The following is a 12,435-nucleotide window of genomic DNA, read 5'->3' on the forward strand; positions in this document are numbered from 1 at the left end:
AAAATGCATCCAGAATGAAGATAGCATGTTCCACATTCTAAATATTTCATGAAGAACTGTGGAAGAAAGAGTTTCCTTAGGAATGGGGAATGAAGAATTCAAAGATAACCACAATTGAAAGCTACTGGCCTGCATCAGGAATGGGCAATCTGTGGCATTTGTTCTAATTTTGTACAGCTTTCAATTTCCTTTTACTGCACAAAGAAGAAGAAAAAAAACATTGAAAAAATTAGAAAAGAAAAGGAAGTTTCAGAAAGGCTTTGGTTCTTGTTTCTGTCCCATCTGTCTTTGGTATTCAACTTTATTCTGGAGAAAATCTGCCCTATTGTAATAGCATTACAGGTAGTCTTTGATTTATGACCATTCATTTAATGACCATTCAAACTTACAATGGCACTGAAAAAAGTGACTTATGACTGATCCTTGCACTTACAACTGCCGTAGTGTCCCCACGGTCACATGATCAAAATTCGGGTGCTTGGCAACAGGCATGTACAGTATTTATGACAGTTGCAGTATCCTGGGGTCACTTGATTAGCATTTACGATCTTCCCAGATGGCACTTGACAAGCAAAATTAATGGGGAACCACATGATTCACTTAACGACTGTGACAAAAAAGGTCGTAAAATTGGGCATGACTCACTTAATGACAGCATCACTTAGCGATGGAGGTGCCGATCCCAATTGTGTCAAGGACTACCTGTATTTCTACTGTGAATGCATGCTACATTCCCACTCCCTCTCTCAAGGAAAAGTCTTAAAAATGAGCATCGCTTGCTGAATCTATTATCAGCAATATTATACCGGAGACAACTCCCAAATAGAGCAATAAAATGTGACAAATCTTTACAAGAGCAAGTGCAAGCTTCCATCCTAAAGGGATAATTTGCTCCTCATTTTGCAGTTTCACAGCCCTGAAGACTTCTGAGAACTAATCAATATGGTGAAGCAGACTACATTTTATGGAATTAAATTGGAATGTTGACATCATAGAGCAATCCTATAATTAAGGCCAAGAATCAGTCTTTTAGAAACTCAGCCAACATCCCAGAAAGGTCCTTTCTTCCAAAGAATGCAAAACCTGACTGAAAAGTCCAGATGACAGTGCATTTAAAAAGCTCCGTTTTCAGACAATGTATATTTATGAACACACTATGTGGCAGTTGCATTGATTTCCCATATAACTCAGGTCTAAGTAGCATTTAAATTATGGAGCCTCACCCCTGAACATAATAGGTTTAACTGTCCAATCAAATGTATCCTTACTCACTGGACTAAAATAGGATTTAACCCTGAAGTGCTTTTCAGATGAGTGCCTGCATGTCTCACTAAGCCTTAATAATTTAACTGAGCTTTGAATTAGGCAGCAAATCACACAAAGTTGGAAGGAAAATAATGAAAGAGGCAAAAGAATCAGGATAAGTATAAAAGAAAAAAATCGTATGAAAACACATTAGGATATTAGACTTTTATAATAACTCTGTCTTAAGTATCACGCTTCATAGTCAACAAAGTTAGGTCCTTCACTTTATAAATTAACAGGATTTAACCCAGTATTTCTCAACCTTGGCAACTCTAAAATCTGTGGACTTCAACTCCCAGAATTCTCCAGCCGGCTGGCTGGAGAATTCTAGGAGTTGAAGTCCACACATCTTAAAGTTGCCAAGGTTGAGAAACACTAGGTTAAGCATTTGGACTTTGCTCTCCTGCAAAGCTACCACTTGAAGATCTAAGGTGCTTCCTCCTCTTGAAAACTTGCATGTGGCTCTTTGAGGCTCTCCTCACATCTTCTGGGCATGCTCAGATTATGCAAAGAGACACTCAAGGAGCTGCGCTGAATCTTCAAGAAGGCCCAGAGCATCATAACTGCAAGCACAGACTCCCTTAAACTGCCCCTCCAAATAGTTTGCACAGCTTATAAACAAACTCTGACTTACCCTGTAATGGCAAAATTAAACAGTGTGAACTGAAAAAAACCCCACCCTTTAAAATCACGATTTCCAAAAGAGTCACTATATAAGTTCGTTGTAGCCACATGATTCTTACAGGCTAATTCATTAACTGCAGCAGAACTTTTGAAAACAATGCCTCCTTTATTAGAGACAGGACTTTAACCCAAGCAATCATTTTATCTCAGCTTAATAAATCAATATATCAAGGAGCCTTTCCACATGCCCACCACTCTTTCATACCTGCCATCATGGTTGAAGTCATCAAACCAAAAAGTCTCTCATTGTCAATAGTTTCCTGTTTTGTCTGAACTATATGGGTACCAGTGATGGAGCAAGGCAGGAAGATAAACCAACCATTGTTTCCCAATCAGGTGAAACAGGAAGCTGAGGTTAATTAGAGGCCTCCTGACCTTCTGTCATGCAACAGAAGGAGAGAAAATGCTGTAGACAGATGTCTACAAATAAGACATGTGCGTGCAGCATTTTTCTTCCTTCCGTTGCATGACAGAAATCAGGCCAGGTTATTACGCTTAGACTATTATTTATTTATAGTTTATCCTACCTTTGTTTTGGTTAAGTCAAGGCAGCATACATACTTAATGCTCCCACTGCCTGTTCCCACCCCACCCCCCCGCAACAACAACCCTGTGAGCTGAGTTGGGCTGAGAGAGAGCAACTGGCCTAAAGTCACCCAGCCGGCTTTCATGCCTAAGGGAGGACCAGAACTCATTGGCTCCCAGTTTCTAGCCCTGAATCTTCACCACTACACCAAACTGGCTCTCAATTAGACTATCTCTAGTTAGCAACAATATATTTGTATCCATGAATGTCTACCAGCAGTAATCTCATTTCAGATTATGAGGAGGAAAGGAATCCTGGTTAGATCAGATCAAACATCCTTGTTTTCAATGATAATGAGCCCCTGAAGAAAACCCACAATTGTGATATGGAACAAAAGGAATCACATGTTTATTGTAGTATGATTCTTTGGGGTTCACTGCCTATGACCACAGAGATTCCAGCTTTTGATAAACCTACCCTTTATGATTAGCCCTTTACATCAGTGTTTCTCAACCTTGGCAAACTTTAAGACATGTGGACTTCAACTCCCAGAATTCCCCAGCCAGCATGGCTGGCTGGGGAATTCTGGGAGTTGAAATCCATACATCTTAAAGTTGCCAAGGTTGAGAAACACTGCTTCAAACCAATGGAGATATCATAAAATCTGATGAAGTTACGTGTTATGTGCAAACAGGAACTTACATTAAACTTGGTCGGTGCCACTGTGTCGTTCTGTTATTATGATTGACATAGTAGGTGCGCCCAAGGTTGTCCACTTTTTCTTCCCATCCAGGAGGTAAGGGAGGTGGGGGTAATTCTTCCTGGCGCTGAGAGGGGGAATCTCCGGAGTCTACCACTTCCCAGCCATGCTTTGAAGGGGACAAATTGAAAAGCTACAGTTAAAGCCTGAAAGCCTTTATGTGTGCAATTATCATTATACACAATGGAAGGAATTGTTCCTTGCCTCCATTTCCAATAATCACATTAATCTAAAAGGAAGATGAGCCAGATTTAAGATGATCCCTTCAAAAATGGAAAAATGGTCAGACAAAACATGTTAAGATGACATTCCCATGTGAAAGATAAATTATTTGGCAAAACACCCACTCTACTTTTCAGAGTAAATTGCCTCAAATCTGTAGCACTTATATATCAAGCATTTGTCTACAAACTGGACAAGATCTCACTTTGGTGAAAGCTAGGATAAAGAACTGGGCTTCCATCCATACATCTAAGACAGTGAGAGGAGGAACATGTTGAAGGAAGTGCTTCTGAAAAGGCACATGCAGAAAAGTGACTGCAGAGGACTTTGACTCCAAACTTTTAACTGAGTCAAGAAACAAACTGCTGGCTACTGCCTCTTCTGCAGAGCATCTCTAAAGTGGAAGACAAGGCTGCAGTTTTCTGTGTTGGGTACTGTTTCCTAGCCATCTTTGAAGGCAGTCTTATGCAGAGCACACTGAAGTATACATGGGGTTACCAATGGTCAAGCTGGAGTTAGCACATGCATCCAAACACTTATATTTCAAGCTATATTATAACATCAAGCTTTGCAGAGTAAGAGTTGCTCCCACCAACCTAACACTGTTAATCAGAATAACAATTCAGTTCTGAAACATGATGCAGGAAGGAATGTAAGCTTCCTTCATATCCTGGAAGAAGAATTCATTCAACTAGGTTTGAAAAACAATACTTCATGCTAAAGGCTATTCTAGTGTAAAGAGGCTAAAATAGCTCAGATCTGATGATCCATCCTGTGATGATAAAAAGGAACTTGTTCTGCTTGCAAGGCTGATTCAGTCTAAACTGTGACATAATGAGGAGGCTATACCTTCAATGCTACTGCTTTACCACCTTCTAAAGTCACAGAAGTCCATCTACTGTAGCAAGAGTTCAAGATATTGGAGGCATCTTCAGTTTGGGCAATTTAAGCCCTCACTGTGACCTAACCAGGAGACCTGCAAAACAGTAGGTCAATCATCTAGACCAGTGTTTCTCAACTCTAGCAACTTTTAAGATGTGTGAACTTCAACTCCCAGAATTCCCCAGCCAGCACTAATCTAGACAATTCAGGAAAAATAAAAACACATATGCCTGATTCAACGAGCTTACCTCTGAATCTTCTCTCTGATCACTGTCATCCTCTTGACCACCATTTTTTGGCATGTAAGCCATCTTCAGCCTCAAAAACCCTTTTACTCGAGATTTGTGACTATGGAGGGAAAAACACCATTGTAAATGAAGTTGTGATTCAGAATACTATTTGGAGCTAGACAAGCACTTTAACACAAAGGAAACTTAAAAAAAGAAGAAGTAGGGTATATAGAAAAGATCTCACCTTCTTGGCTTGAGAAGGAAATCTTTAAACGTATAAGGCCTTTCCATAGTTGGGTCTTCAGTCTATTGGTATAATAAGAAGATCAAATAATTAATGCTGAAGGACAGAAACCTAAATATCTTGGTAATAAGAAACCTACAACAACCTTAACAAATGTTTAACAGAAATGCTTTTTTGGCATGGCAGCAGTTCCATAACTGAGCATTTCCACTAGGTGTCACCCCCAATGCCACTAATTGCTCAGACCAACTATCTCTGCCTTGGTGTAAAAATACTTGGGGGTTGGGGAGGCGAAGACACACATTGTGGAGTGACAACTACTTCAAAATTACACTTCCAGGCATTTACTCAGACTTTCTCTTTAACTATTAACTGGGTTAACACACCACACTTAAAACCATGTGTTGTCAAATAAACTATTATCAGCTGACTCTAAATAATACACTAATAATGAACTAAGGATTGCAAACCAGAATGGCTAGGTTCACACATTACAATTGTCATGTGAAAATACACTTACTTGATGCAGAAACTTTACACAAAGAACTATTGATACCTTACAGAGTATATTGCACTCATGCAACAAGTTCACTACCACCACTGCCTAAAGACTATCATGGAGAGGAAATTTGAAAAAGGTTGTCTGAACATCTTGAGGTGGTTGTCCTGATTCTGGAGCTTGAATAGCCATTGTTCAGTGGCCTCTAAAGTTCAATCCCTGATACCTTCATGCAGATTTGGAAAAGGATATTGTCTGAAAAACTGGAAAACTGTTTCTAATCAGCACTAATATTGCTGAACAGATGAACCAATATTTTTTATCAAGTATAAGGCCATGTCTTACAGTCTTTCCCATCACCGCCCAACGCCTCTGTAACAGATTTTTCCCATAAATCTTGCTTTAAATAATCATCAGACAGTTATTATTTATGAACAAGCTGTGATAATGTTAGGACTCAGAGATGTAATCTTTAGAATGGAAACATGTTTCTTCAATAACTCAGCATGTAAAACATGTTCAAGCAAAGTCACTAACAGTTTAAAGCAGAGATCTGAGAATTATAAAACAATTCAAAATAATTCACATTATTTTGTTGGGGATGTTTTGTCTACAGAAAAAAGGTGCATACTTTCATGTGGAAAAAGAGATTGAAATGGAGAATGGCAATTTTGGTTCTGGAAGAAATTACTCAAGGGGCATCTAGTACAGGTTACAATACTGTCTTTAAAGATGTTCAAGAAAAGGGCATTAAGAAATATTTCAGATTTAAGTTTGCAAACTGGTTTACAATTCTACATGTACATTATCAGTATCTGTACACATGTCAGATTTAAATAACAAATACCTTCTATTCTATTGGAAGGTACCTTTACTTTTACTGTCTATCCAACCTGGTGCTTCCAGACAGGCCCGCAACTAGGGTCTGTGTAACCCGTGGCGAACGTGGATTCCGCGCCCATTTTGGTACCCCCCTGGCGCTCATTTTGGTGGCCCCCCCAGCACGGCGACTGGGGCACATGCCCCGGTTGTCCCCCACTAGTTGTGGCCCTGCTTCCAGATATGTGTTATATCTAGTAACGGTAAAGGTTTTTCTTGACATTAAGTCCAGTCGTGTCCGACTCTAGGGGGCGGTGCTCGTCTCCGTTTCAAAGCCGAAGAGCCGGCGTTTGTCCGTAGACACTTCCGTGGTCATGTGGCTGGCATGACTAAACGGAATGCCGTTACCTGCCCGCCGAAGCGGTACCTATTAATCTACTCACATTTGCATGTTTTCGAACTGCTAGGTTGGCAGGAGCTGGGACTAGCAACGGGAGCTCACCCCGTCACGCAGATTCGAACTGCCGACCTTCCGATCGGCAAGCTCAGCAGCTTAACCCACAGCGCCACTGCGTCTATCTACAGCTACTGTAATTCCCAGCAAGAGTGGTAGAAGGCTGACTTGGAGATAGAGCAGAAAGGAAACGTGAAACCTCCAGGCTGCATCCATCCCTGAAAAGTCTTAGGAAGAATCATCAGGAGACCTTCCAACATTATTACCAAATTATAATGACAGAAGGAGAAAATGTTTAGTGGGCAGAAATTGTATTGACCATCTTTAATTTTCATTTGTTTTAAATATAAACCAATTCAAATCATTTAGATTTGCTCTGGATTCTAGTCCTCATTTTTGGAGTGCAAAAAGGGAGATGTTGCATGTCCTTGAGTTTTGGTGGCATGGTGTGCTGAGAATGAGATTGGCAGCACCTATTCAAATAATACAGTCTCAGTCCCAAAAGGACTGAAAGAATGCTTAGCTTCACTCTCCCACCAGTAACATTTGGACAGCAAAACTGGCCTTAACATGCTGTAGCAAATGACAATATATAAAGTGCACTTTCAGAAGAACAGGGAGATGTGTCATTATTGTTAATCATAATGCTGACGACAGTGGCTTAATTCAGGACCTGCTGAGATAATGACTTTAAAACTCAGAAAATGTGATTGGAAGACTATCAAGAACCATCAAATATCAAGAAATATCAAAAGGGGAGAGAAGTAGCATGTAAAAAATAAATCTCAAAGTAAATAAAATAAAATTCAGATGGTTCCATCTTTGCTTTCCACACCAGTGCAACCATAGTCCTTTCTCACAGGATTGTGGTAGAATAAATGAGATTGCAATGCACTCTGTAACAGTTAACAGTAATGATTAATGATAGGAATAAAGTGGTGTATGCTGATTAAAGAAATTGGAAAGGTCCTGGTCATGTTGTAAATTTTTAATACAGATACTTAGCCCAAAAATGAAATTGCAGAGAGACTTCTTTAAAACTTCCAGTACTTAAGGAAATCAACCAGAACAGCTGCAGCAAAGACATACTAAATTCCCAGACAAAGATGAACTTATACAACTCAGGACACCAATGAAGGCAACAGAAAGTGCTAAAACAGTCTGGAATTATTCTCTTTTTCCTCTCATTATAATTGCAAGTCTCAGCAAAAACTTGGACTCTTTCCTGATCTGATATTTTAGTTGTCTGTTTAATACCCAAAGTTTAATACCCAAAGGATTCTTTACCAAAACACTTGGCATCAAGTCATTCCCTAAAGGAGAACAAGAGTATTTTCCATTATGACACGATATGGTTTCATTTATGAGGAAAAATGCCCTTCAAAACTGTGGATTTGTATATTATCCGCAGGGACCAGTAAAAAATGTCTTCTCTAGTAGGGAAAAACCCAACTAATGATGGTCCAAACATATTGACCAGCATGTCCTTTGTGGGAATACGCCCTCCCTCCTTTAGAAGAAATTCTTGCAAATTCATATGCACAAAATTTTATATTTTCTTGCTGGTTCTCTCACCTATCCAGACACGTCTTACATTTGTTGCTGAAAAGCATGTGTAGTTAAAACTTTGCTATATAGCAGAGAAGCATCTGCTACTGGATACCTCCATAATTGATTCTACACCCTCCTGCAAATTAGATATTTACGTCTTCAGTGGACCACCCCAGCTTTCAGCCTCTTAGGGAACTATAATACTCAAGGCAAATGCAAACATCTTGGAAAAAACAGCTGACAAAGCTCAAAACAGCAAATTAATTCCTACAGAACAGCTGCCTGGCAAGTAATGAAAAGTCTCCATCTAGCCTGTTATTTAGACTGTAGGATTATATAGTCCTTGAAATCCACTGTCAATTCTTCTCCTTGGTCACTCACCCCTAAAAGTTCCTGTTTTTTTCCCATATCAGGAAGATGGAAAAGGAAGCGTCTTAAGAAATAGGCAGGGACGGACCAGGAGGGCCTGTTCTAACACTCAACTCCTGATTCAAGGAAAATTTTAGAGAAACTCTTTTGTGATGGTGGAATAAATGATATTCAGATTAAGATGAAATCAGTAAATTTGATACTGGTGGAAAAAACAAACAAACCGGATTTTCATTGTCTGCAGCAATACCTCTTAGTCTGCTGGAACTTGCCAGCCAAAATCTGTAATTACCCATGTGAGATGGGAAATGTCCAAAATAATTCTTCACTGTTTATTTTCTTTGGAACAAATTCAATTTTTACAAATGCACTATTTAGTAGCATTGATTAGTATTATACAAATGAATGGATGCAAATTTGCAATTGGATGCAAATTTAACCATTTGGCATCGGATTCCACAACCTACCAAAGCTGAAATAAGAGGTGAAATTACTATTTGCATCTGTCCCTGCAAAGCACATACAGATATATGCATGCAGCCGTCTTTAGTGGCTTCAATTTTTTCTTTAAAATCTGAATGATGTAAAGAAATCGCTGCATACTGAGTTACCAACCCTAACCGTGTAAAAGGTTGTATCTAGTGCTGGTCATTCTGTTAATGAGAAATACCTGATAGTGGACCAGGGAGGGCAGCATATGAATAGTGTGACTATTTCATCAGTGCCATGAAAATTCCCTCTTCATCTTACACAAACCAGTAAGTAAACCGCCCAGTGTCGTCATAGTACGAGTTGGGCGGGGAGAAATATGACAGTAAATAAATAAAAGTAACTCATCATGGAAAGAAAGAGAAAAAATATGACTGACTTCTTTCTTTTCAGTAGCTTTAGGAGATCCTAAATTTCTTTCCCAAAGGTTTATTTATTATATCATTATCATTATCATTTATTAAATTTGTTATGGCTGTCCACTCCAAAACACTTTGGGCGGCTTGCAACATCAGACTATACAATTAAAAACAAGACAACATAAGCACCTGGATGAGAAAACAACCGTAATAATCAAATAAAACAAGACAGGGGCTCCACCAACACACTAACCCCTGGTCTGGGAACCAAGCTGGGCTTTAAGGGCCTTCTGGAACTCTCTGGAAAGTATTATTACCCATTGCAGAGCTTGATACATAGCTAGTTTTCTTTAAAATATCAGCTCCATGTGAAATCCTTAATTTGTCAAGTTGCAACACAGTCTTTTCAGTTTTGAACCACTGCAAGCCAGTATCTTCTCAGTAAAAAAAAAAGGGTTTCACTCCACAGGCAAATTGAAAAAAGAATGTGCAAGAATCCAAATGCACTGTAACTGTATGACACTGGGGAAAAAAAGGCCTAAAAATATGCTGGTTTCTTAACTATTTTATCGAGATTTGTCATTGCTTTTCTCCCAAGGATTAAGCGTCTTCTGATTTCCTGACTGCAGTCAGCATCTGCAGTAATCTTTGCACCTAGAAATACAAAGTCTTTCACTACTTCTACATCTGTTGTTCCGTGGTCTGTTCTTACTGTTGCTACTTGGTCGTTATACAGATCCTTCAGGAGGCAGACAAGATGACTTGGTATCCCCATACCACTACGAACTTGCCACAATTTGTTATGGTCCACACAGTCAAAGGCTTTAGAATAGTCAATCAAACAGAAATAGATGTTTTTCTGAAACTCCCTGGCTTTTTCCATGATCCAGCGGATATTGGCAATTTGGTCCCTAGTTCCTCTGCCTTTTCTAAACCCAGCTTGTACATCTGACAATTGTCGCTCCATGAATTGCTGAAGTCTACCTTGCAGGATCTTGAGCATTACCTGACTGGCATGTGAAATGAGTGCCACTGTTTGATAGTCTGAACATTCTTTAGTGTTTCCCTTTTTTGGTATGGGGATACAAGTTGATGTTTTCCAATCTGATGGCCATTCTTGTGTTTTCCAAATTTGCTGGCATATAGCATGCATTACCTTGACAGCATCATCTTGCAAGATTTTGAACAGTTCAGCTGGGATGCCGTCGTCTCCTGCTGCCTTGTTATTAGCAATGCTTCTTAAGGCCCATTCAACCTCACTCTTCAGGATGTCTGGCTCTAGCTCACTGACCACACCGTCAAAGCTATCCCCAATATTGTTATCCTTCCTATACAGGTCTTCTGTATATTCTTGCCACCTTTTCTTGATCTCTTCTTCTTCTATTAGGTCCTTGCCATCTTTGTTTTTGATCATACCCATTTTGGCCTGGAATTTACCTCCAATGTTTCTAATTTTCTGGAAGAGGTCTCTTGTCCTTCCTCTTCTATTGTCATCTTCCACTTCCGCGCATTGCTTGTTTAAAAATAATTTCTTATCTCTTCTGGCTAACCTCTGGAATTTTGCATTTAATTGGGCATATCTCCCCCTATCACTGTTGCCTTTTGCTTTCCTTCTTTCTTGGGCTACTTCTAGTGTCTCAGCAGACAGCCATTTTGCCTTCTTGGTTTTCTCTTTCTTTGGGATGTATTTTGTTGCCGCCTCCTGAACAATGTTGCAAACTTCTGTCCAGAGCTCTTCTGGGACCCTATCTACTAAGTCCAGTCCCTTAAATCGATTCTTCATCTCCACTGCATATTCCTTAGGAATATTACTGAGCTCATATCTAGCTGATCTGTGGGTCTTCCCTAATCTCTTTAGTCTGATCCTAAATTGTGCAAGAAGAAGTTCGTGATCGGAACTACAGTCAGCTCCAGGTCTTGTTTTTACCGACTGTATAGATGTCCGCCACCTTTGGCTGCAAAGGATGTAGTCAATCTGATTTCGGTGTTGTCCATCTGGGGAAGTCCATGTATAAAGCCGTCTCTTAGGTAGTTGGAAGAGAGTGTTTGTTATGCAGAGTGAGCTGTCTTGGCAAAATTCTATCAGCCTATGTCCTGCTTCGTTTTGTTCTCCCAGGCCATGCTTACCTGTAATTCCAGGTGTCATTTGACTGCCCACCTTAGCATTCCAGTCTCCCGTGATGAAAATAACATCTCTTTTAGGCGTGTTGTCCAGTAGGTGCTGCAGATCCTCATAGAACTGCTCTACTTCAGCTTCTTCAGCATCTGTGGTTGGGGCGTATATTTGGATCACTGTGATGTTAGATGGCTTGCGCTGAATTCAAATTGAGATCATTCTATCGTTTTTTGGATTGTATCCGAGCACTGCTTTAGCCACTTTACTATTAATTATGAAGGCTACTCCATTTCTTCTGTGGTCCTCTTGTCCACAGTAGTAGATCTGGTGGTCATCTGATGTGAAGTGGCCCATTCCAATCCATTTCAGTTCACTGACGCCCAAAATGTCTATCTTTAATCTTGACATCTCACCAATAACCACATCCAATTTGCCCTGGCTCATAGATCTTACATTCCAGGTTCCAATGGTGTGTTGATCCTTAGAACATCGGATTCGCCGTTCACCACCAGCACCATCGGCTGCTAGCCGTCCTTTCGGCTTTGAGCTAGCTGCGTCATCACGTCTGGGGCTAGTTGAACTCATCCTCTGTTCCTCCCCAGTAGCATTTTGACCATCTTCCGACCTGGGGGTCTCATCTTCCAATGGCATACCGACATATCTCTGGTTGTACCGATCCATTTAGTTTTCATGGCAAGAATACTGGGGTGGGTTGCCATTACCTTCCCCAGGGATCGCATTTAGTCTGACCTCTCTGTCATGACCCTCCCGTCTTGGGTGGCCCTTCACGGTTTAGCTCATGTCATCATGGAGGTGCTCAAGCTCCAGCACCACGACAAGGTAACAATCCTTTGCTGAAGATGATATTCCTATTTGCCTAAATAATGATAGTAGATATGGAACATCTGCAAATTCCTTTCTCTAAC

At 40.2% G+C, this 12,435-nt stretch overlaps 1 protein-coding gene across 2 annotated transcripts in view; it reads right to left on the reverse strand.

The window, feature by feature from the left end:
- NEDD4L (NEDD4 like E3 ubiquitin protein ligase) overlaps nucleotides 1-12,435 on the reverse strand; it is a 284,464-nt gene that overhangs the window by 66,603 nt on the left and 205,426 nt on the right. For both annotated transcript variants that reach the window (XM_063295785.1, XM_063295784.1), the window contains 3 exons: nucleotides 4,854-4,915; nucleotides 4,628-4,727; nucleotides 3,218-3,384 (listed from right to left, as the gene is read on the reverse strand). In XM_063295785.1, coding sequence (XP_063151855.1) covers nucleotides 3,218-3,384; nucleotides 4,628-4,727; nucleotides 4,854-4,915 — 329 coding nt within the window. The remainder of the gene's footprint in view (nucleotides 1-3,217; nucleotides 3,385-4,627; nucleotides 4,728-4,853; nucleotides 4,916-12,435) is intronic.

The sequence above is a fragment of the Candoia aspera genome, chromosome 2 (genome assembly GCF_035149785.1).
Source record: "Candoia aspera isolate rCanAsp1 chromosome 2, rCanAsp1.hap2, whole genome shotgun sequence".
NCBI classification, from domain to species: Eukaryota; Metazoa; Chordata; class Lepidosauria; order Squamata; family Boidae; genus Candoia; species Candoia aspera.